This window comes from Homalodisca vitripennis, chromosome 4 (assembly GCF_021130785.1).
Source record: "Homalodisca vitripennis isolate AUS2020 chromosome 4, UT_GWSS_2.1, whole genome shotgun sequence".
NCBI classification, from domain to species: Eukaryota; Metazoa; Arthropoda; class Insecta; order Hemiptera; family Cicadellidae; genus Homalodisca; species Homalodisca vitripennis.
In genome coordinates this window covers 70,962,407-70,988,236 of record NC_060210.1, presented here as the reverse complement: position 1 = coordinate 70,988,236, position 25,830 = coordinate 70,962,407, and the positions used below count along the sequence as shown (strand labels likewise).

The following is a 25,830-nucleotide window of genomic DNA, read 5'->3' as shown; positions in this document are numbered from 1 at the left end:
GTCTGTGTCCGTGATTGTGTTTTTAATACATGACGACGCCCGGCGATAAAACATTTTAACACTTATAGTACTGCTTTGACAGTGATATCGTAACATCGAAACGCAAGCGAAATATTGTTTTTGGATTGCTGACTAATTGGTATGACTAACAACTATTGAAATACTGAAATTTGTCATAATGCATGGGTATCTGTTATTTACTACTATGTGTAACTAGTAAAAACATAACAAACAATTGAAATAAAATAAATTTATAAAATATAAATATCAAACCTAACAAAAGGTTGTATTGTATAAAGTGTTTTTTGTTAAACTAAAGAAAATTGCAATACAATGAGCGCCTTCAACTCGACGATGCAATATTATTACACCTCGGTACTGTTTGTAGATGCAAAAGAAATTGCAGGCGCTAGCGATAATTCTCTCTCTAAGGAACAATAAGAGCCATTCGTAAAATAAATGTCACATAAACATATTTATTTATCAATTATTACAAAATTATGAATTAATTCAATTATTTGATCTCTAAGTTACGTGTATTATTTATTTATTTACTACATTTGAGTAATATAATTTTTGTACGGAAAAACAAAATAATTATATTGTTTTACTGCCTGTAAATATTCTGCAGAAAAATTAATGACCTCATGTTAAATTGCCATGTAGTGTAGATGTTGATAGAATTTTCGGAAAATAAATACTAAATGTATACACACTTATATAAAAAGTATGGAAAATTGATTTACCATCTTGTTATTTGCACTCGTAACATTTTGCCTTATTCTGGTGTTTCGTACAGTATCGATGATGTCACCTCAAGATTGATTTAAACTCCATATTTTTATATGATTCTAAATATTATTAATAAGTGTATAATTGCGTGGGTGTGCGTGTGCATGTTTGAACGTGGTATATCAACATGTAATAAACCAATCAAGGGTGTGTAACTACGGGGAGGGAGAGCTAATCCCATCGCTATCCAATTATAAATAAACTGCTAACTTTTTGTAGTATTTAAATATGATGTGTTATTTATTGAGTGTAACATTATCTTAAATAGCGTGAAATGAGTTATAGTCTCTTTGGAATTTCCTTTTTTGTATGAGGTTACACCATATTTTGACAGTTTTACCCCGTCCTCCTCTTTCCATTATGTAATCCAGGTAAGGAACTTGAGGCTGGTCTAGAAGAATATTAACTGTTTCATGTCACTCATGGTATTGTGTCCTCAGATCGGGGACGCGTTATTCGTGGAACTGCCTCGGGTAAGACTGGACGGCGGCGCCAAGGCCTTCCGACAACGCTGGGGCTATGAGGGCGCAGCACCCCCGCCCCTGCTGGAGGAGGACGAGGAGGGCGAGGCGGACACGGAGGCTGAAACTGTGTCTCTCAGAGAGGACATCATGCCGACCTGCCACTCTCCTTTAGGTGAGTCCAAACCCGGTTTTACTAGTAGTCTGAGGTAGGAAGATGTGACAATCTGATATTCGGGATGTCTTCCTGTGCTCTGAATTGGTTCAAGAATGGCTGCCTTCAGATAATCTTGTGTGGTTTGTAGTGTCCATAAGCAAGTTTAGACTGGTATATTTCTGTGTGATAATTTACTTGAAACTGGTCCACATACTACTGGAGAGAAATATTATAACATATTCATGTAAAGTTATAAAAACCAACACGTTTGCAGGGCTAATTTTCTCAAAATCGGCCTTCCTTCAGCCACACGCGATTATACTCGAAAATTGTTACGGATATTAAGCTTCAGGCCTACTTTAGACCAGACAAGAGTACGTGTTGTTCGGAGGTGAAATTAATAATCTTTCAAAATTACTTCTTATTAAAAACATAAATTCTTTTAACATCATGTCACCATTAATATCATATCTTTTCAGCCATGTGTATATTGGTATTGAACATATAATAAAACATTCACAATTCTGTACATCGCATTTAGCATTCTAATTCTATAAAATCGTTTTAACATGTATAGTCCCATGTTCAATGTACAAAACATGCTCCCGTCTGCTCCTTGATGACGCAAGTGTGGAAATAGTCAATCTCTTCGTTTGACCTTGGGGGAATTCTTGTACATTATGCTTTTTGATACTGTAAATACCGAAAATTAATGTATTAATCCAAGGAGTTCAAATGCCTTTAAGGTCCAAGTTCTCTGTAAATTGAACGTAGCTAAATAACCGAATAAAAATGCAGTTTTTGAAAATTGATTATATCGCCTTAGTGCTAAAATAAGGGCATCATTGTCGGAAGAGGTCATTAAAACTAGATTGTTATATCTTTATGTGCATGTCTCCCCAGGACAGATATCACTTCTGTTGTTGGTTTATTTATACTTGCCAGTAGAATATAGCAATAATAAGATATAGCCTATAGTAAAATCCGATGTAGTCTATCATTTAAATCTGGGCAACCCAATGGATGTCTAGGAGCGGCACATCACTAACAACAAATATCCAGATGTTAGGGTAAAGAGATCATTTGATTGATAAATCTTAATACTACTATAGCTTGTCTATGGTTACGAGATCAGATCTATTCTTCAATTGTAAACTTTGAATAATTGGTGTAATTTTTAAAATTTGACGGAATATGGTTCATTGCCCTACAATAATTACGAAAGTGCGTATATATACTCAAACATTGTATCTAGTTTTCTTTACATCATAGATAAAAAGGAGTAAGTTTTTACCTCTGAGCTAAATTCACGTTTTGCAAGCGTGTAGAGCGCCCAGCCAGCTAGAGACACCTGGTGACAAAACGGTGAACTACTACAGCTACAAACCTATCTCGGAAACGCAGAACAATATTAGACGTTGTCACTATAATATTTTATAAACTAAACAGCTGTTAATGCATACATTCGATGTCACTGACGTACAATATCGTACTTTTTTCATATAAGTTAAAAGTCCTCAGTAATATATTCAGGGTAGAATAGAGACAGAGAATTCCGTTTCTTGTACCAAAACCGGAAAGGGGTCACATGATTGATTATGGTTGATGTACGGGTTTGATTGAATTTTAAAATGTCCAATTATCATCAATTTTTTTAATTTTTGAGCATGTATATGTACAGTGAGCTATGCATTTAAAAGTACATTTTTTATATAAATACATTTTGAGTTTAGTTTTCTACTCTTACTAATAAAAACGCTTTCTGAGTGTCTTAAGGCTTGTAATTTACCCTGTGGACGTGTCTTCTTATAAATGTAAAAATAAATGCATTTATCTAAATAGATCAGTAAAAACTTATCTTAAAATATAATATTATTAACTTTTAAATGTATTTAAAATGTGTAGCGCTGTATTCTAAAAATCGTCTTATTTATTAATAAGACATTTTAAAACCACAAAAATTGAGATTTTGTATAAGAAAAATTATTTTAGTATAAAAAATTGACAAAAATATAAGTGTTTCCGCCCGGGATCGAACCGGGGACCTTGCGCGTGTGAGGCGCACGTGATAACCACTACACTACGGAAACTTGTTAGAAACAATTGTTTCAGTAGAATAACATGGCGTTGTTCTCTTTTTTTCATTGTTTAAACTTGCATAGACAAAATTTCTAAATTTATGTTTGATATTCTATAAATGAATGTTTTAATCCAAAGCATATACTATAATTAAAAAAAGTAATTTAGAGTAATTTTTTTGTAAACATGTTCGAAACTGTTTAGATTTTAGGCCTATAGCTGATTATGCAGGGTTGCCGTCATATTTTTGGGAAAGGAAATTAGTTGACGAGCCCGTGTTGGCGAAGGGGGAGGATTGGTCCGTACCGTAGGCAGGTGGCTTCCCAGAAAACTAAGCATTAAAAATTAGTAATAATACATTTCAACATATATAATCCTACAGAGCCCATTGGACAAAACAATTGGCGTTTTTACAAATATTTCTTATTACTAACTTAAAACGAACCACATTGTTAACATCGACTACTTGCTAATTAACTTAATTTATTTCCAAATAGCAAGTGTAGAAATAAAGTCTTGGCTTATAATTTTTAATTAGCTATTACTAATCATCTTATTAGCTTATAATATTTAATAGTTTTATTTGTAACGTTATTTTTTAGTTAAATCTAGTATTTATTTCGATAAATCTTTATTTGATAAAAGATACTTGTAGAACTCTTAAGAAGAATATAATTTGAAACTATTTGACATATTAAATGCTTTTTTACTGAGTCCGTTATGGATTCCTTTTTTTTCAATTGATCAGACAAGTTAAAACTCCCTCTTATCAGATGAAAATTAGGAAGGCCTTTTCAGGAACTAATTAAAAATACAGCTGTATATTTTTACAGCTGTATTTTTTACACTTGTTACTTTGGCTTATTCATTTCTATCCTATCACATTGACAGGTAATTTATAAGTACAAAAGTTACTGTAAACCTTACAACATAAACTAAATTGCCGTTAACAACTTACCCCGTTCTGTACACCTGACTCACAATTTTACAGAACTGATCCCAAAATAGCTCATCTCGTAATTGGCTCGTGTCACTCATCTCCACACCTTCAGCAAGCAATCGATGACATATTTTACTATAACTGTAAGTTAACGAAATTACCCGTCAAAACAACGGCTCAGCAATAATAATAGACTAAGTGTAAAGAAAAAGGAAAATGGGTTTGCTTTAGCAATTATATTATACAAACACAAACACTTTTCGTTTTCAAATACGATTTCAGCACAAAATGTATCATTATATAAAGCGTTTTTGTAAACAGTTTAAAAGGACATTATTTCTTTTCTGGAAATTTTCTGGAGCTCTATTCTTTTAATTTTCAAAATGTGGTCACCGGAGAAATCATTTAATACTCAACCGTGTGATTAGGCCAAGAAGTCGAATTTAACGTGTTACATAATTTTGTATTTGCAGGAATAAATGTTAATAGTTTTGTTCTCATATCAACTACAGATTTTAGCTGTACTGAGACAGTTTTCGGGAGTTTAATACACAGCAAACTGTAGTGTCAGTACAATAGTATTATCCTTTTCTATTTACAACGGGTGAAAGTGACAAATTTTGTTAAATTTGGATATTGTTTGATTTAAAATTGTTGTAACATTCAATTTAATGAACAAAATTGTGATCGGTTACGATACTTTTAATTGGCGTCCTTTGACGCAGTGGAACGCACATTTAAAGTTGCTAAACATGGAAGACACGAGCACTTACATGACTTAACGAACCATTCGTCCCGTGAGTACAATTTGAGAAAACAAGCGAGCGTGGCGAGCCCGAGATCATTGCACTGATAAGAAATATGATACTGTCAAATATGATAAAAATTAATTTAACGCCAAATACTAGGCTATAAACGGGAAATAGGGTACATAGTGAATAGACATTGGATATACATTGTATTGTACAGAACGAATACCGAGGGTAGAGGCAATACAAGTCGAGTGGGACGTGAAGCAAGCATATGCGTCCTTTTGGGAAATTAGCAGAAACGAAACGTAAATATAACAGGATTTCGGACTTTTGCCATCGTTATATGTTGCAAAAGGTATAACACAAAGTTTTGAGGATTGGAATCCATCCTCTCCATCAGGTGGGGGAGGTATTAGTATATACAAAAATAAAGAACAGAAAGAAGAAAAGAAGGGTAAGAAAAGAGGTCAAACATACGCAAAAGTTGCTTGAAGTCTAGTCCAGGCGTTCGTTGTCGCTACTGAGAACCCGTACACAAGTCACGAGTACGAGAAACACAATCAAACATGACACCGGCACGGATGAAAGTGGAATACTTTGTGTTATACCTTTTGTGACATGGCAAATATCCGAAATCCTGTTATCCTATCAAACCCTCCATCGTCAATAACAAAATTTATGTAAACAAATAGTTGTGATAGTTTGGATGGTAGTTGTGATGTGCTTCTGTCACGCAAAACGTAGTGTGTATGTTGATATTATTCGAGAACATGAAACGTATGTACCTCAAGTATATCTACTTCCATTTTGGTTATTAACCGTATGTCTCTATCGTAAAATCATATAATTGCTCTCACAATACAGACTATACGATGCTAAGGACTCCGATGTAAAGAGTTCTCCCTACTGCTCTAAACTAGTTCAAATTCTACTGAACTCTGTGGATCCATTCAATCAAATACACTGGGTTGTTGATCGAATTTCTAGTTATTTCATTGGCGCTTATAAAAATTTATTCACTCTCCGAATTGGGCATCGAAACGCTATAATTTAAACATATTCTACAATGGATCAGGACATTTGGAGATCTTCCAGTAGCCATAACTTATCTCAAGTGATTGGTGTGCCTTTTAAAAAGGATATTTCTATGTATAACATACCTCTTATTCATCAGGAAATAATTCATCGTGCGAAGGTGAGGATAACTGCTAGTAATTTATATAAATGTGTAATCCTGGACGTAATTTAAAGGGTTTTTTATAAGATTTTTCCAGTTCTTTTACTTTATAATGTCAATTGTTAACTAATTCAAGGTTGCCTCCTCCCCTCCAGCCAACGTACATTATTACTATTATTCTGCTGCAATGTGTAGTAAAGAAGGTGAAATTAACTCAAATATTTTCTAATTTATTATTCTGCTTCGATTTCATTGTAAGTAAAACAAAGAAATCGATTTGCACATCATAATTTAGGCGTCTTTGTGTTATCCATATATTTAGAAAACTTTTTATTCCTATTTTAAACTTTTCCTACTTGTTTATAAATGTATGAATACATTTGTCAATAATTCTCGTACTTCCATGTAGCTGAAAAGTTAAAATAGTGATGCAGTTATGGGGTATCTGCACTGGAAAAATAAATCAACAGATAGCACAATTTATTAGTCTAAATAATTGTTGATTTTATAAAATATACTACTGCTGAGATTGAATAAGAAATTCATAAGAAACTTTTAGTAATGTTCAATACAAAACAGTATTTTGATGTAGAGTTTTCTTAAAGCGTATGTTGAGGAGATTTAGTTATAAAAGATTGCTATGTTGGAAAATCTTCAAAACAATTTACGATTTGAAGCCATATTTGTTTGCAATGCATCCATCAGTTGATCCTTATAAATAGTTTAAGAAACAATAAACGGTCGTGTTGGTAATAATTTAAACCAAGTACGAAAATGAAATTTTGGTCATGAGTAAGACTTCTTTGCCGTTATAGGTTACAGAAGATTGAAGAGATTAAAAAGAATCTACGATGAGAGTAAGGTTGAAGATGGAGGGAGCTCATTTTGATTGATTACTTTTATCGTAACCACTACATTTAAAAATAAAAATAACAATTTCATTTGTGATGACTTTCAAAACAGAAAGGCTGGCTGGCTTTGTTGAATATTTTAAATACATACACAATATAAACTTAAAATGTCAATTATGTAATTTAGTTTTGTATACTTAATAAAAAAAATTCCGTGCATCACTAAATTAACATTTATTTTTATAATTTTGATTAGTTTGTGGTAGCAAAAAGTAATCGACGAGGATGGGATTCGAACCCACGCGTGCAGAGCACATTGGATTAGCAGTCCAACGCCTTAACCACTCGGCCACCTCGTCTGTGGTGGGGAGGACTGGCGTGTTACCTGGTGACACTGGGCGTTCATTGTAATTATTACTATACTGATTTTTATTTTTATTATATTGTGTCATTTAGACCTTCGTGATTTTCATATAAATTCAAAATAGTACGCATGTGAGATTAACGAGAGTTTCGTTAATTTCTAGAGATTTCGTAGGACTTTATTGTATTGGATTTCGTTTATGTGTTAAGAATAATGAGATCGGTGTTAACACAAAAGTGTTCTTTCTGTCTTAAGTTCACAGGTCAACATTATAAATAAAGAAGACACATATTACCGCTTGTAATCAATTCTTTCTTAATTCATTTGCCGTGATCCCCAAAATGATAGCACTACGCTTATTGTAGCTACTCCAACTCTGTAACCTACTTGTGTTACTCCAACTTTTGTAACACTATTCAGCCAGCCAAGCTTTGTTTCGTAAATTAATATAATTTTATTATTCAAAGATCGTATATATTGATTTCCTTGAGTGCGTTTATACGTTTGATTGTTTTTAATTAATCGATAGACTACGGGTTTAACTTTTACAAATCCGGTGCTAAATACTATAGGTTATTTGAGTTTTTTCAAAATTAATGAGAATATTTAGGATTCTGATAGAAATCCAGGTAATGTTATAAAAATCTCGTTCACTAACTTTCTATTTAAAAAACATTTGCCAGAACGAAGTATTTCGTAATATTTTAAATCATTTTTCTTTTCACGATCATTATCTCGCCTGGCCATTTTAACGAGTTTCTTTCATATACGTCACTTTAAAATAGATTTTAAAGGTTGGAATAAAATATTTTCTTGTAAAACCGTAGTAAAAGTGTGTTTTTGAATTTTTCGTAGGACCTCTGTATAACTGTGTGTATGTGAGTAATTAATACCACTTAATATTTCCAACAATTACAGGTAAATTGGTACAACTTACATTTTTGTCAACTAAACATTAATTATTGTCATCGCACACGAATAGACCAGAAGGAACATGTGTAGATTACAAATGTGCCACTAGAAGTTGTGAATAACGTAAACCGAGTAGTGTATTGATTTTAACCGAATACATACCTGTGTTTTATATAGTATTTGGCATTTTTGTTTATCTGAATGCAATCAATTTTGAAGAAATTTAATGTTCATGATTTTTACTACAATATAATGATGATTGCTGTGGATAATTTTCAAATCATCATATTAATAAATAATAAGGGTAATGGTGATGTCAACAGGGGCGCGCCGGAGGGGGGCAAACGGGGCCTGTGCCCCCTCTCCAAGAGTATTTTATTTTAACTAATTTATAACATAATAGTCTATTTTCGACTAAAAATGACAGTTTAGTTGGAACTTTGAAATAAATAAAAATCAAATATATAAATTCAAACCTTATAACTATTTTAGTTTACAAAATACACGGCACTGCACATATGATAATTCAATTTCAACTTTATTTTCAAAATCCTCAATATTTTAATTGCACCATCACGCAGCAACCACGAAAGTGAGGTTAGTTCTTACTATATATTCTACTGTCTATTCTACCTGTACCCGGTACTTCAGTAACCGAATACAAAATGTACTCGTACTGATTTAGACTCATACGTTACAGAGTGCTACTAAAATGGTACAGGTACAGTTCCAGTTACAGTACTGCTATTGCTAATCTAGTCCGAGTACTTTATGCCAGGAACGGTGGTAATCGTGTAACTATCTGTAACAGTGACCTGTACCGGGTACTTTCGGTTTACGGTAACATTTGTACTCTCTGTAAAAACTAGTAACCGGAACAAAACATATCTTCTACAGTAGTCCCGACGTGATCAGTTGTCACAGTATGAGTTGCTGAGCTCTGCTGTTATTCGTTCTCACTACGAGACATCGCCGCCCTGGGCAGCCTGCCATTGCGCGTTAAAACGAACAGTTATCGTTTACAGTGAATTAAAAAACTTTGCTCAATTTAGTATGTGACAAAAATTAATCGTTTTAATTAGTGATTTTAAAAAATTACATGTTCAAGATAATGACTAAGCTCTATACTATGACCGATGCCGAATTTTGTGGACCACACGTTCAAGAATTAAAATAAAGTTGGTAATTTAATAATAAATTTTACAAATTTCTGTTCTTTAATTTACTTAGCATATTTACAATTGCAGTACACGTGTATCTATCTTAATTTCCAAGTAATGAATTTTCCAAGTTGGAGTTTGGTTGAAAATTGCCAAAAACCGGTAATGTTTCGTTGGTGTCAATATAAAAATTGGAATTTATTGTTTGTAAACAGTTTGATAAGTAGAAACGCAGAAATAAACAAGCTAAATTTAAATATAACCCCGGTCATTGTAGCTCTTTTAGTTAGTGTTTAGTTAACGTTCTAGGATACGCTACTTTACTGAACTTTTTTAGTAGAGTAGAGTAATAATAATGTTCTTTATTACAGGAAACAACAATAATTGTATTGCAAGCGTCAAATAAAAAAATAAAAGTCGTAATCTAATAATAAACACAATTTAATGTTAAGTAAATAATAGATAAATATCAAATTAAAATTACATTTGGGTATGTGACACCTCTCGTCGGTTCCTCGACTGTCCCCAACTTTCTTTGGACATCAGAAGGGGAGTTAAAAAATTATTTTTATTTGTTACTGGCGACCATCCCAGCGGCCCATCGCAAACTCGGCTACTGAGTAAAATGTCCTAGACACTTAGGAATTGTTTTAATCGACATTTACATTGTTTGGGGTTATTGAACAACCATTTAGATATAATCATTTAACTTTGGTCTTGATTTGTGATTTAAACTTAAATATTTTGTTAATGTTGTAATTCAGTTTTGTTTTAGTTATATACACTTTATACAAACTGTACTTGTTACAGAAGATTTTAATTATCCCTGTATAAGGTTACACTGGTGATTGGTGGTAGAGTGGTTTTACTGTACACATGTCCTATAATCTCAGACCTGATGTTTATCCTCCTTTTATAAGTTTAGAAGAAATATATTTAACGGTTTTAGGACCTAATATTTCAAATATCCCCCCCCCCCCCGCAAGTGGTGGGTTTTACAAATACCCAATACTCCTATGTTAGGGATACCCCCAAGGAAAGATTTCTAGGTACGCCATTGGATGTCAGTAATGTATTTAGGAACAAGAATGGCGTTTGTGTGAACGTACTAATCGCCTACTTGATGTCTGCAATGAATGGGTCGCCATAAAATAGTTTTAACAAGCTCTTAATTATGGATCTGTTTATGACTAATACCTTGTAACTCGTCTATGAACCTCTAGGGGATCTCTAAGTATACTTTTCCAGATAACGCAGCTGATAGTTAAATTTTGTTACAAAAATAGCAACAAAATCTAAAAATGTGCATTCATGATGCAGCTCTCTCTATAATATATTATAGCCTACGTACTTGTACAATCTGATGTATTCCTCAACAACTTGTGAGCATTGTGATTCCGTAGCATTGCCTTCTTATAAGTGTTCCATTTGTAATATTTAAATCAAGGGTGGGCCCGCGGCGGAAGCGTCCTTGGTCACGCTAGGACTGCCCAGCTGATCGTCAAGATGGCCGCTTACTTCCGCTCTCATTCCTGTTACTGATGGGAGTCCCTTTGTCTAGCGGTGTGTGAGCTAGTCATCTGTTCTTAGATCTCAGTAGACCGCTGCCGACACTACTGAGTACGCGAGTAATAATGTAGTTGCTACTCGACGTGACGTGCTTGGAGGTTAGTTTGCATTTTTTTCGTTCGTGCGCCACATCATTAGTGATAACAAAACACCGAATCTAAGTTTGGAGGTAATATTTGGATACAGAAGCAACTTTCTGTGTCCTGGATGGTAGCCAAAGAACGACGGGGACTGGAAGCGATAGCTCGGCGAGGAAGGAGGAAGTGCGCGGCGGGGGTCTTATCTACCGCGTCTTGTGGCCAGGTCTGCGGCGGATGACGTATAGCACGCGAGCGCGCACTTGCACACGACCGGCCAGTCTTCACCGTGTCTGTGTAGTGACACCGCGCCGCGATGTCTAACAATTACAAACGCGTGTGGAAGTCCATCGTGCGCCGCACCAAGAGTGGCAACAACAACAGTGGCAACAACAACAGCAGCAGCACCAACAGCTCTCTATGCTGCACCATAGAACGTCCTTGTAGCGCCTTCCTCAAGGTTCCAGGGGACTCCTGTTGTAAGTTGTTACCGATATCTGATTATTTATATTTACAGGTTGAGATGACGTCCTAATTCAGTTTTGACATTAGAATGACCTTGCTATTTTGTGAATTTAGACCGTATAGTAGATAATTATCTATAGTAAGGATTTGTGCAATAGTAAGGCACCGGTATCATTACGTCTTCCTCCAGCGCGCGCCCCCTCTGCTTGTATTTCAATGATCACTGCAGACTACTTCACATTTTTCATATTGCTTTATTCCAACAAACTTAGATAGCACACTATCAGAACGTTTTACTTTTACACATTTATTATGACTGATTGCAAAAGAGATTCATCGCCTTGGATATTTTGCTCACCAGCAATAGTAAGGGGACTCATCCCGACCAAGGGATGGCTTCTTCTACATTGTCTTTGGCCAAAGATAAATCAAATCTTCATATGAGAAAACCTAACTAAGTACCCTATATTTCCGTATTACACGGATTCATTGAAAAAGAGATTCATCGTCTTGGATATTTTGCTCACCAGCAATAGTAAGGGGACTCGTCCCGACCAAGGGATGGCTTCTTCTACATTATTTTTGGCCAAAGATAAATCAAATTTTCGTATGAGAAAACCTAACTACGTACACTATATTTCCGTGTTACACGGACTCATTGAAAAAGAGATTCATCGTCTTGGATATTTTGCTCACCAGCAATAGTAAGGGGACTCGTCCCGACCAAGGGATGGCTTCTTCTACATTGTTTTTGGCCAAAGATAAATCAAATTTTCGTATGAGAAAACCTAACTAAGTACCCTATATTTCCGTGTTACAAGCTTTAGCATTGTGCATGAGGAGCGTACTGTGATATTTCTGTAACCCGACCAGGCCGAGAGGTGGATCACGTGATGAAGTAGTGTTCCTGCTCAATGGCTCAGCTCAGTTCTGACGTCGCAGTGACTAACCGCAGTAGCCTAACCGCAGCTCAACCGCTCATCCGGCCCACTAGCACTGACCTCACCGCTCGGGATAAACAAGTGTTGTAATATGGCGGCCACGACTTGTGTACACACCAACTAACACACAGAACTACATGCCCATCTTTAGATTTCGGAGCTTCCGGTGTAGTGCTTGTCTTCACCACGATCTATCTTGATTCTGGAGTAAAGACATGCGTTTCCCAAGGTCCCTACGGGAATGTCTGCATCAGCCAATTTCAGTTACCTTCAGGAAATGGATGCTGTACAGTCGCATCCTTGGGTGGAAAGGTGGACACACTTTTAGACTCCAACCGCCCCCCCCCCATCCATTTCCGTCAGCCACCCCTCCAAGTTCTTGGTTGCCCTTGCATTCCATGAAAACCCGAATGATTTGATTATTGGGGAGTTCATCTTACTAGACAATGTGTAGGCCTACGCCCGCTGTTGCTAGTCACTGATCGAAGGGTTCTGACGTTTAGTAGGCCTAGTATTCGTTTTGGCAGTTGAGCCGTTTCCCGAGAAGGCGAGAAGGAGACACGTCGACAGCGTAGGAGTTGACAATTCTATGAAGTTTGGATAAAACCCATACTCAAGCTGGTGACATGCAAAACTTGCTTTGGCTGATGTCCAGTTCCTTGACATATCAACCCACCTTAGGAAAGTATCCACAGCGTTTAACCTGATAATGGGACCTTCTTACAGAATGTAAAGACAAGTTGCCATTAGTCAGAAATTTTTAATCTTTTAATGAATGATTGTATTTTTATAAATATATGATTGTTTTTAATGTAAACTGTACATCGTCGATAGTTCTAACTGCACACATTTTCTAGAGCAAACTAAAACATTGTATGTGTCATGAACATACCAAACAAATGGAGCTGAATATACTCATCCTACGCCTGTTCTCATGTTACGGTACTATTATTGCTGTGCTCAATGAGTCCGTTTATGACTCATTTTATGATGGCCAGTTGCGCAAGAAAACTAAAATGGAGAACTTGGCTGTCCAGACCTGAAATTTCGCTCCAAAGCTATATCCGATATCGTTCTTCCTGCTCTTACGTCTTTGTTCATTTCGTGTTGCTGTCAAGCGTTTCTTTCCATCTGGAATCTGTGCCAATTCAAAAATAATGCATCCAAATTCGGGTAGTATGTGTATGTAACTGGTAGTTGAACATTTAAAATGTTTGTTTTGACAATATTTATAGAATGAATTAATAAATAGCGTTGTAATCGTCATTGTTTAACCTTTTGAGTGGTAGTGATTAAAATATATGATATGGATTATTGACTAACGTTTTTAGGCCACAAGTTCCACATTAGGATGAAGATGTAATGGCGACCTTCTTGATATTAGCTCCGTAAGAACAATTTTAAACTACAAATACTTTGACGACCTTAGTTTTAGCGTATAATTATAGGAAATGTTTTATGTTTGTGGTATAATTAATACCGAACGAAACGCCTTTTTGTTTTTTAAATATATTTATTTCCTATTTAGGAAAGAACTCAACTCTTTTTAATTCATAGTTTAAAAATTTTAAATATAGAAACTTTACAAAAAATCTAAAAAGCGTTTGGATGCGTATTCATAATAAGTTTAAAATAAAACATCTCTCAGAGTTTTACGATAAAAAATAGGTTTTTAGTGTGTTCTTAAATGCTAAAACTGAATATCGTTTCATTACAGATACCAAATTTTTTAATTCATTATATATATATATTAGACACATTTTCAAAAAATTGGCTAGTTAAAATTTTGGTCTTTTATTTCAAAATGTTAAAAAATTCCGGAGTAAGTGAATAAAAAAAATCTATATGGATATTGTCTATAAAATTTATCTTATGTATAATGTCACATGTTTGTTTAACTATTACTCTATCGCGAATCATTGAATAAAAAAATTAGACTTATCTTTACTACGAAAAAGATGTTAACGTGTTAATTCGACGCCTTGCCATCACCGCGAGTGGTACAGACGACGACACATTGCTTGTTTCTGCTTTGCTTTCTCTGTGAAATGAACACATTAATGGAGGAGTCTAACATAAAATGAAGATTGCAAGTGTTATATTGTTGGCTTCAAGTCGCGGTCTGTACGAGTAGGCTTAAGCTAGCAGAGGTTTACGTGGTCTGGGTCTGAGCACTGTAGCACGGTCTCACGCCTGACCTTCGTAAGTATAATTATTCTCGCATTGTGTCTGGTTCTCACATACCTCTCTGTCTGGCCGCTCCACCTTCATTAAACCGTCAAAGCGAAAATATGTCGAACTGCTATAAAAAACTAATTATATTTTGCTGAGTTGGTAGACATGATTAAAAATTGTTATCCTGTACAAGTTCTGTGTGAGCCTTTGTACAATTATGATAATTGTAACGTGAAAAGCGGGTAGAGAAAAGATATGTTAAAAATAAATAGCTGGCATAAAAACCCCACATGCTGCACACTTGAAACTATGATATGCCCACGTGCTGTCTCCAGAGAAAATAACAAACACTAATTACGAGTCTATTACTAAATATATTTAGTATCTTTTTTTCTATTCTAGTAGATATATATATATATATATATGTATATATATATATATATATATATATATATATATATACATATATATATATATATTAAACAATCGTCAATGAGCCTACAACATGATGTCAGTAAACAATGTAAGGATGCTTATTGTAACTCTTGCAGATGTATACAACATACAGAGCTATGTATACAAAATAGCAGTACGCCACACCACGCTTAACAGATAATATGCAGAATTTTTTTCTATGTTACATATTAACATGTTAATGATTTTACTCTATGATTTGTAACAATGTTGTATTTATTCTGCGATTTTTTCGTTGCCGTCATGGATAAACATAAATCAATGTCGAAATGTTCGCTAACGCTCAGCCAAATTCCATGCAGTGACCTGTATAGTCATTGAACTCTTATGTTGCTTATATTACTTCAGCCTCATACAAAATTACAGTCTGCAAGTGATTTCGTCTCGAGATATCAAAAAGGTTTACAGAGACAGAATTTGTATTTTCCAGCACTCAAGTGATACGCTTCGCTAACGCTCAGTCAATAAACTTTAAATTAGGTTCGGTGTTCGGACTAATAATCACACATTTAATGTTTATAGGCTATAGTGATCATTAAAGGGTCTTTTTATATGAAATCTACATGACAGAATTTCTTTATAGTTTTTAAATATTATAAATTAAAATTATTTATTATCTCGAGTTTATCTCCAAGTTTGTGTAGTTTCCAAGATCCCTTCAGGGTGCATAAAATTTGGAACACGCTGTAGCCTACATTAATTGTAAAATGCTTGTAAAACACACCATTACACGCAGCTTTACATCACTTTATTTCACACATCAATTCTAATGCATCAGCTTTAAAATAAAGCTTCATAAATATAGCATACGAGTATAATCATGCAATAACAGTAACTGAGCCGGATTTCAGTTTAACTAACACTATATAAATTGTTCACATCTTCAGTTATTTAATGTAAAGATAATATATTATATATTACTAATTATTTTCTTAGTACCAAAGAAAAAATAGCAAAATATAATACATTATTATTTTCCAGCGCAGAGAAACGTTTATGTCGTATAGGAATGTGAAAACCAGGTTTATTTCAATAAATCTGCCAATAATTACTTCTAAAAATTTAATCGTACTAATTCTTTACTAATTAGTGTTAAAAATATACAAAATGAAATTTCTGACGATCGTGATAAATTCAATACAAAAGTGTTTAATATGAACCAAAGTAATGACTTGTTACTGTACCATAATATGTCGCATAAATTATAATAGATTTCAGTAGCACATGCTGAATATCCACTCGAGAATATGTTAAACCATAAATAGGTTTTCAACAAAATATAAGTGAGCATAATAAGAGCGTTTTTGCCGAGTGCGAGGCGATAATATGGTGGCAACAGCGATGACGCACTGTGCCACTATTGGCCGGACTCAGACGGTCTTCTTTGTTGCTCTCGGGTGTACACAACACCACGGCGGAGTATAATGGAGATCAGTAACAACAGTTTAGCGATGGTGATGTGGAAGTGTGGAGAGTGGCTTTTAAAAAACAGGAAACCGGACACAGCATCATGCTTCCGGCTGCGGTTGTATTCAGATGTGACTTCCGCCGTCACGCAGTCTGGCTTGCGTATGTTGCCTCTCTGTGCTGTCGGTCTGTATTTTCTGCATTGTTTGCTCTCATACTTGGGCGTGTGGAGTAGGCATTAGGCAGCACTATCTCAATAGTTTAATAAATGATAAAGAAAATCTTAGTATGTTTAAAAAATAAATTTACCTAATCCAAATTTGTCTAACAACTTGTGAAAATTGGGATACAAATATTGCATTTGTTGGCGAATCAGATTCGAACATAGCTCCTAAGTCTTTTTATAAGCTAAAATGAGCTCGATGATGGTGGATATCACTCTATGGGACTTAGCTGAGCGTTAGAAGATATTTTAAAATTGTCGTAGGGTAATCATGATGACAACGAGAAAATTGCAGAATAAATACATTTGTAAATAAACTGAATACAACCATATTAGGTATTAACATGTGACATATTAACATGTGACATATTAACACGTGGGTATACATCAGTGTCATCATGGAGCATTATACAAAATAATAGAGTGGAAATTCAGTGATAAAATCTTGCGACAATAATTTATTTCAGCGCACACTTGAGTTGTGTAGTACTCTCCTTGGCTCATCGGAACTTATTATTTAAACATTGCTATGGATCCAAACTTAATGAACATAAATTAAATGTATTGTGTGACAGGACATCCGGAGAAAAATTTATCGATTAACATTCGCATGTCTAATCACGCAATTTCGTTGAGCGTTAATGGTAGGCTGACACAATTTCTCTTTTCTGATTCAGATGTGGGTAAACATTCTGCATTAAGTCTCAGCGAAGCCTGCTGCACGGCACGTGGTTTGGCGTACTGCCTTGTTAGTAATCAAACAGGAAAATGTCCTAATAAGAACACTTCCTATGTGAATTTAGTTATTACCTTCAAACTACCCTTTCTGGTTTAGTCGGAAGAAATTTTCACGGCTGGGTACCATTTTGAAATGTCAAGCTGGAGACGCACATTAGTTTAGAAAGTTCTTTAAACTACCCTTTCTGGTTTAGTCGGAAGAAATTTTCACGGCTGGGTACCATTTTGAAATGTCAAGCTGGAGACGCACATTAGTTTAGAAAGTTAATTTGTACGACAATAATTATATTAATACTAATGGACGGCATTGTTAGTTAATTAACTCGTCAAACTTTCAAAAGTTTAGAAACTTACTCATCGGTGTCTTACATAAAATCTATTGTTTTAGTAAACAAAGTTGTTTCTAAAAACGAGGGCTTGCTTTAGTTGTAATCAATTCGATTTTATGTCAGTAAACGTTTTCATTTGAACAATCCAATGTTATCATACCGTAAATTTCTCAAAATTTTGTACACCCGCTGAATCTTGAAACCTTCAAAAACATATCAATATATAAACATTGCTACAAACTTGAGCATTATAAATAAAACTATCTAGTTTTATTCTGTGATGCATAATAAATTGAGTTACAGCCATTCTTTTTATAAAGATCAATATCTTAAGGGAAATTATGGCAATTATTGAGTTGCCATAATTGTGTGCCTAATTTCCGCAATTGTGTTGTTTACTTTTCAAAATTATACAAACGCTACCTTGAAACCTCTAAATATACAAAATTAGGCGGGTCTTTTCTAATATGTCCCCGCATTCACAAAGACATAGTAGTCCAGGTACTACTTCTAGTATAAACTCGTCTTATCTTATCAGTGATAATCGCGCGCCGCTTGATCTGGGCTTGGACTTTGCAAGCTCGAGTTAATTTTTTTTTCTAAAAGAGCAAGCAGCGCGAAGCGCTGCGCAGCGGGCAAGCATCGCGTGATCTAACCCATTCCGAAAATTTTGTTGATCCTACAACAGGAGCACACACACAGAGAATCGAATCGCTCTGGGCGTCGGCAAAACGGCGTAATAGGAACGAATGCGGTACAAGTCGCAACTTGCTAAACTCATACTTGTGTGAGTTTCTGTGGAAACATCACCATCAAAACACAGATTTGTTCGAACAAATCCTGGAGGACATTAAAGCGTTCTGGCCACCAGAATAGTATATTATTTTAAACATTTTTCATTACTAATTTGTGTTTTTCCGTACAAATTAATAAACTCGTTTTTCAATTGTTTTTGCAAATTATTGTCAAAAACCTAGCCTAACCTAACCTCAATTACCTTTAGAAATTACATTTGTAGCTCTAGTAACGTAATCTAACTTATAGAAATTAAAATAGAGAATGCGGGGACATACTAGAAAAGACCCAGTTAGGCAAAACAAACACTGTAGTAAATGACTTAATTTCACGTTGTGCTCTTGGATGTATAATACAGTATTAAATTAGATAAATCCATTCCTTTTCTTGTCCACTCAGTACATGTTTCTTGTTTCCAATGTGAGTGAGCGGAAGGCACATACAACGCTATCTATCCGCGAAGTGACGAACTAAGTTGAAGAGATAACGTTAAGAGTACAGTGTCGTGTTTTTATTTCTCCATATTATTCAAGTCTCTTACATCTACATCATTCCAATGTTGCTTTATGTCAAAATGTTGTTAATCTGTCGATCAATTTAACATGTAACTATTAAGCGGTACTGTTGTACATGTATTTTTTATACTGCAGTGACATGAAGACAATCTGTTTATTAAACAAAATTAAATCAGTCCTAGACTCCAAATTGTATTTGTTTTTATTCAACATAACTATTCTGTGGCTCATTTATAACTGACTGTAATGGATAATGAAGTTAGTACTCAAAGTGATTTTTTAAATAATTTCAGCTGAACACAATAACAATCTAAGGTGAATATAATTTTCTTGAACAGTTTTTTTTTTTTTACTTTTCTTGAAACTTTTACGTTAGATTGATTTTGAGAAAACTAATTAACTGACACAGCCAGTAATATATTAACTCACTGTGGGATTAATTTACATAGGCATTAAAGTAAGTTCTTTAGTAGGCACTTCGAATAAGGAGTACTCATACACCTGTACACACTGCTGTACTGTAAAAGATCATAAGACATTGTACCTCCCATACAGAAGTCAATGAACCTAACTTAGTCCAGTCCTACGCGAGCGGTACCATACACGGCAGGGGGCGAGGCGCCGTTCCAGTGCTACCACTACCATCCATGTACACAACCACTTTTACCTCTAATAACTACTTGCCGCCGCACTACATATACTGTACTACAATACATCATTTACCACAACCCAGCCTACACACGAGTCACGTGACATCGCCCTGTGATTAGCTTCAATTAATCACGTGAAAGTCTCAATTCTTTGTTGCTCAACTCAAGGATTTAGGTGGAGTTTGCACAATCTTCCGCCCAACTAATGCATACAATTATATTATAAGATCGACTTAATGATACATTACGTTGGAACTTTCTACAGTACAAGTAAGAACTTTAATTACGAATCAATTACGAAAGTGTGTTATCAATTTGTATAGGCTACGGGAAATAAGGAAATTCCAGTATGTAGTTTGAGATATTATTATTAAATTTACAATAAAGGTTTTTTATAATCTGTATAGGTAGTTAATTTTAAAATGTTTTATTTGAAAGAAAAATATTGGCAACTCAGAAAACACAATTTTTAAATATTTAATGCAATAACTCAGCCAGGTTTGTGTGTGTGTGTGTGTTAGTTATTCTATTGTGTGCAAAATAACGATGCTGCATAGTTACGATATAGTTTTTAAGAAGTAACAGTGCATGGAATTGATATACTTTTTATATCTTTTGAACATTGTTTAAACTATTATTTCCGTAAAAACGTTGAAATCCACAAGCCTGAAACAGCATTCTGCCTATAATAACACAATGCTCTAGACAGGGCCAATACTCATGCTGCATGTTTGCAGGACCTGCAGGACCTTGAATTTACAGCTCCTGAACTACAGCAATAAACAATCATAGTAGTGATAATTCATATGCTTCCCTCTCTCCTTCTTCGTCTAGTCCAGCTCGATAGCTTTCTGTAGCTGTAACGAAGTTTAGTCCCGACGCTTCCCTTACTCCCTCTTTGTAAAGTCCAGCTCGATAGCTTTTTGTAGCTGTAGCGAAGTTTAGTCCCCCCGCTTCCCTCACTCCCTCTTTGTCCAGTCCAGCTCGATAGCTTTTTGTAGCTGTAGCGAAGTTTAGTCCCCCCGCTTCCCTCACTCCCTCTTTGTCGAGTCCAGCTCGGTAGCTTTCTGTAGCAGTAGCGAAGTTTTGTCCCCACACTTCCCTCACTCCCTCTTTGTCTAGTCCAGCTCGGTAGCTTTCTGTAGCAGTAGCGAAGTTTTGTCCCCACACTTCCCTCACTCCCTCTTTGTCTAGTCCAGCTCGGTAGCTTTCTGTAGCAGTAGCGAAGTTTTGTCCCCACACTTCCCTCACTCCCTCTTTGTCTAGTCCAGCTCGATAGCTTTCTGTACCTGTAACGAAGTTTAGTCCCGACGCTTCCCTTACTCCCTCTTTGTCTAGTCCAGCTCGATAGCTTTCTGTAGCTGTAGCGAAGTTTAGTCCCTCCGCTTCCCTCACTCCCTCTTTGTAAAGTCCAGCTCGATAGCTTTCTGTAGCTGTAGCGAATTTTAGTCCCCCCGCTTCCCTCACTCCCTCTTTGTCTAGTCCAGCTCGATAGCTTTCTGTAGCTATAGCGAAGTTTTGTCCCTCCGCTTCCCTCATTCCCTCTTTGTCTAGTCCAGCTCGATAGCTTTCTGTAGCTGTAGAGAAGTTTAGTCCCCACGCTTCCCTCTCTCCCTCTTTGTCCAGTCCAGATCGATAGCTTTTTGTACCTGTAGCGAAGTTTAGTCCCCCCGCTTCCCTCACTCCCTCTTTGTCCAGTCCAGCTCGATAGCTTTTTGTAGCTGTAGCGAAGTTTAGTCCCCCCGCTTCCCTCACTCCCTCTTTGTCCAGTCCAGCTCGGTAGCTTTCCGTAGCTGTAGCTAAGATTCGTCCCTCCGCTTCCCTCACTTCCTCTTTGTCTAGTCCAGCTCGATAGCTTTCTGTAGCTGTACCGAAGTTTAGTCCCGACGCTTCCCTTACTCCCTCTTTGTAAAGTCCAGCTCGATAGCTTTCTGTAGCTGTATCGAATTTTAGTCCCCCCGCTTCCCTCACTCCCTCTTTGTCCAGTCCAGCTCGATAGCTTTTTGTAGCTGTAGCGAAGTTTAGTCCCCCCGCTTCCCTCACTCCCCTCTTTGTCCAGTCCAGCTCGGTAGCTTTCTGTAGCTGTAGCGAAGTTTAGTCCCCCCGCTTCCCTCACTCCCTCTTTGTCCAGTCCAGCTCGGTAGCTTTCCGTAGCTGTAGCTAAGATTCGTCCCTCCGCTTCCCTCACTTCCTCTTTGTCTAGTCCAGCTCGATAGCTTTCTGTAGCTGTACCGAAGTTTTGTCCCTCCGCTTCCCTCACTCCCTCTTTGTCTAGTCCAGCTCGATAGCTTTCTGTAGCTATAGCGAAGTTTTGTCCCTCCGCTTCCCTCACTCCCTCTTTGTCTAGTCCAGCTCGATAGCTTTCTGTAGCTGTAGCGAAGTTTTGTCCCCCCGCTTCCCTCACTCCCTCTTTGTCCAGTCCAGCTCGGTAGCTTTCCGTAGCTGTAGCTAAGATTCGTCCCTCCGCTTCCCTCACTTCCTCTTTGTCTAGTCCAGCTCGATAGCTTTCTGTAGCTGTACCCGAAGTTTTGTCCCTCCGCTTCCCTCACTCCCTCTTTGTCTAGTCCAGCTCGATAGCTTTCTGTAGCTGTAGCGAAGTTTTGTCCCTCCGCTTCCCTCTCACTCCCTCTTTGTCTAGTCCAGCTCGATAGCTTTCTGTAGCTGTAGCGAAGTTTTGTCCCTCCGCTTCCCTAACTCCCTCTTTGTCTAGTCTAGCTCGATAGCTTTTTGTAGCTGTAAAGAAGTTTTGTCCCTTCGGTACCCTCACTCTCTCTTTGTCCAGTCCAGATCGATAGCTTTTTGTACCTGTAGCGAAGTTTAGTCCCCCCGCTTCCCTCACTCCCTCTTTGTCCAGTCCAGCTCGATAGCTTTTTGTAGCTGTAGCGAAGTTTAGTCCCCCCGCTTCCCTCACTCCCTCTTTGTCCAGTCCAGCTCGGTAGCTTTCCGTAGCTGTAGCTAAGATTCGTCCCTCCGCTTCCCTCACTTCCTCTTTGTCTAGTCCAGCTCGATAGCTTTCTGTAGCTGTACCGAAGTTTAGTCCCGACGCTTCCCTTACTCCCTCTTTGTAAAGTCCAGCTCGATAGCTTTCTGTAGCTGTATCGAATTTTAGTCCCCCCGCTTCCCTCACTCCCTCTTTGTCCAGTCCAGCTCGATAGCTTTTTGTAGCTGTAGCGAAGTTTAGTCCCCCCGCTTCCCTCACTCACTCCCTCTTTGTCCAGTCCAGCTCGGTAGCTTTCTGTAGCTGTAGCGAAGTTTAGTCCCCCCGCTTCCCTCACTCCCTCTTTGTCCAGTCCAGCTCGGTAGCTTTCCGTAGCTGTAGCTAAGATTCGTCCCTCCGCTTCCCTCACTTCCTCTTTGTCTAGTCCAGCTCGATAGCTTTCTGTAGCTGTACCGAAGTTTTGTCCCTCCGCTTCCCTCACTCCCTCTTTGTCTAGTCCAGCTCGATAGCTTTCTGTAGCTATAGCGAAGTTTTGTCCCTCCGCTTCCCTCACTCCCTCTTTGTCTAGTCCAGCTCGATAGCTTTCTGTAGCTGTAGCGAAGTTTTGTCCCCCCGCTTCCCTCACTCCCTCTTTGTCCAGTCCAGCTCGGTAGCTTTCCGTAGCTGTAGCTAAGATTCGTCCCTCCGCTTCCCTCACTTCCTCTTTGTCTAGTCCAGCTCGATAGCTTTCTGTAGCTGTACCGAAGTTTTGTCCCTCCGCTTCCCTCACTCCCTCTTTGTCTAGTCCAGCTCGATAGCTTTCTGTAGCTATAGCGAAGTTTTGTCCCTCCGCTTCCCTCACTCCCTCTTTGTCTAGTCCAGCTCGATAGCTTTCTGTAGCTGTAGCGAAGTTTTGTCCCTCCGCTTCCCTAACTCCCTCTTTGTCTAGTCTAGCTCGATAGCTTTTTGTAGCTGTAAAGAAGTTTTGTCCCTTCGGTACCCTCACTCTCTCTTTGTCTAGTCCAACTCACTTGCGTGTTGCTCGCTGAGTGCTCAATCAGCTGTGTTTGTTTACAACTCTCCCGCTCTCACGGTTCTCAAATGTGGCAACCGCTGTGAATTTTCTCTACTAGAACACTGTTGTACCATAGGTTCTATCGTGTCACAATAATGGCGTTACCTGCGTCACCGCGCTGCATGAATTCGTTGATATCTGCTGCTTGCAGACTGACATCGTGTGACATCAATGAGAAGCGAAGATAAATATTCATGATGTCAGAATAACTGCTTATGCGCTAGTCCAAATAGGTCAATGGGTTAATCATTAATTCACAAGGCTGCTTCACGTTTTTATTCGCGAGAGAAAAAACGCGGTGGGTTGTAGAAACTCTTTTAGGCAAATTTTTGTTGCTGTTAGTGTATATTTTTATGATATACCAACAAGTTTTAATAATACAGATAAATATATTATTTACTGAAGTAAACGTTTCACTATTCGGAATATATTATAGCTCTCACCTTCTGAGTCATTCTTTCAAACATCTCAGATTAGCGAATTGTGACATGGCAGTGTATAATACGTAAGTATGTTCGAGATGGGAATACTGACCATTGACGAAAAACAATGAATGAATGTCTCTCGCCCAAATCCTTGAGTTATTTCCCGCGATGGTGTAATTTCCTGCTGGCCTGAGAGTACGGCAGGAACTGTGTTTGGAAGGAAGCACCATCCAGTAGGAGACTGGAGTATACCCTTCTGATCCCAACGTACAGGTACGTATACATGGACGTCAAAAATCCCATAGTCCGATTACCGGACTCCCGCGGTATTTTCATAAAGTCTGGGACATTTAAAAATTAATCATTTAAAAATATCTTTAAAAAATAATCTTAATGAATTTTCAATGGTACTATCTATATCTAACTGATCACCAGGTACCAGTCTAATACAGTTGAACTGAACTTTATACAGTACTTCACTTACGATATATGATATATAATCGGTAGCATTGCAACGTACGGGTAGATGTTTCTACATATAAAATAACTGTAAACGACAACGAACTATGCAGTTATGTTGTTACGTTAGTATTGTGTAGTAGTTACCTTTTATTACCTGTAGTTGTTACTTATTTATATATAATTTTTATATGTTTATATTCATGTCCACATCAGTATTTTTTACTTAAGCCTATATGTGTTGACTTATACTAGTGAAATTTTTTTGAATCTTATCGGTTTGTGGAATTCCAATATTTAATTTATTTTGTAGAATAAACTAATGAAATTTGGCGTGGTTGCTTAATTTAATACAATTTTATAAATATACCTCACTACTACTACCTTACTATTTTGGTTATTTACTTCAAATATTCTTATTATTTAAGTCAAAAATATTTTAAATTACTTATTATTATCTCGTTTACAATCTATTTTGCAAATATTTTTTGTTATAATTATTTTTTTACGCATTATATTTTAGCATGTTTATGTGCGAAAAAATAAGTAATGAAAAGAGGTTTAAAAAAGTAAACAAATACTTGTTGCACTTGTCTTACAAAACTGGCAAAATCAGTACTGAAATTCTTAGCATGATTCTTTGCAGTTATTGATGGAAATTTTTGGTATATATCTCTATTAAAATTGCCTGGATTGAAAGGGTTTTTCGTAAATAAAACTCGCAGTAATCACAGTCAAGCAAGGCAGCCATGATCGAATTCCATTAATCCCATCATCCTGTGTGGGAAAAGCGCAGAACCGTTCTGTTAAAGCACAGAATAAAATAACCAACTAGGCATCCGAAGTTTAACTAAATCATTAAGTTTTAACGTGTTCATTGATACGTTTCGTTAGAAACATTCGTTACTGTCATGTACAGAAATTTACAGTAGTGAAAAATGTGTCGTAGTT

The 25,830-nt window shown here is 36.6% G+C and overlaps 1 protein-coding gene and 2 non-coding genes across 5 annotated transcripts in view; 1 reads left to right on the top strand and 2 right to left on the bottom strand.

The window, feature by feature from the left end:
• LOC124359500 (ras GTPase-activating protein raskol-like) overlaps positions 1–25,830 on the top strand; it is a 342,763-nt gene that overhangs the window by 170,472 nt on the left and 146,461 nt on the right. For 2 of the 3 annotated variants that reach the window (XM_046812276.1, XM_046812274.1), the window contains one exon: positions 1,233–1,428. In XM_046812276.1, coding sequence (XP_046668232.1) covers positions 1,233–1,428 — 196 coding nt within the window. Of the gene's footprint in view, positions 1–1,232; positions 1,429–11,543; positions 11,771–25,830 lie in introns of those variants that run through there. The other variant, XM_046812277.1, reaches the window with a different exon arrangement.
• Positions 3,428–3,500, bottom strand: Trnav-cac. The gene has a single exon. It is a non-coding gene; the product is annotated as a tRNA-Val (tRNA).
• On the bottom strand, positions 7,487–7,568 carry Trnas-gcu. Its single transcript has one exon. It is a non-coding gene; the product is annotated as a tRNA-Ser (tRNA).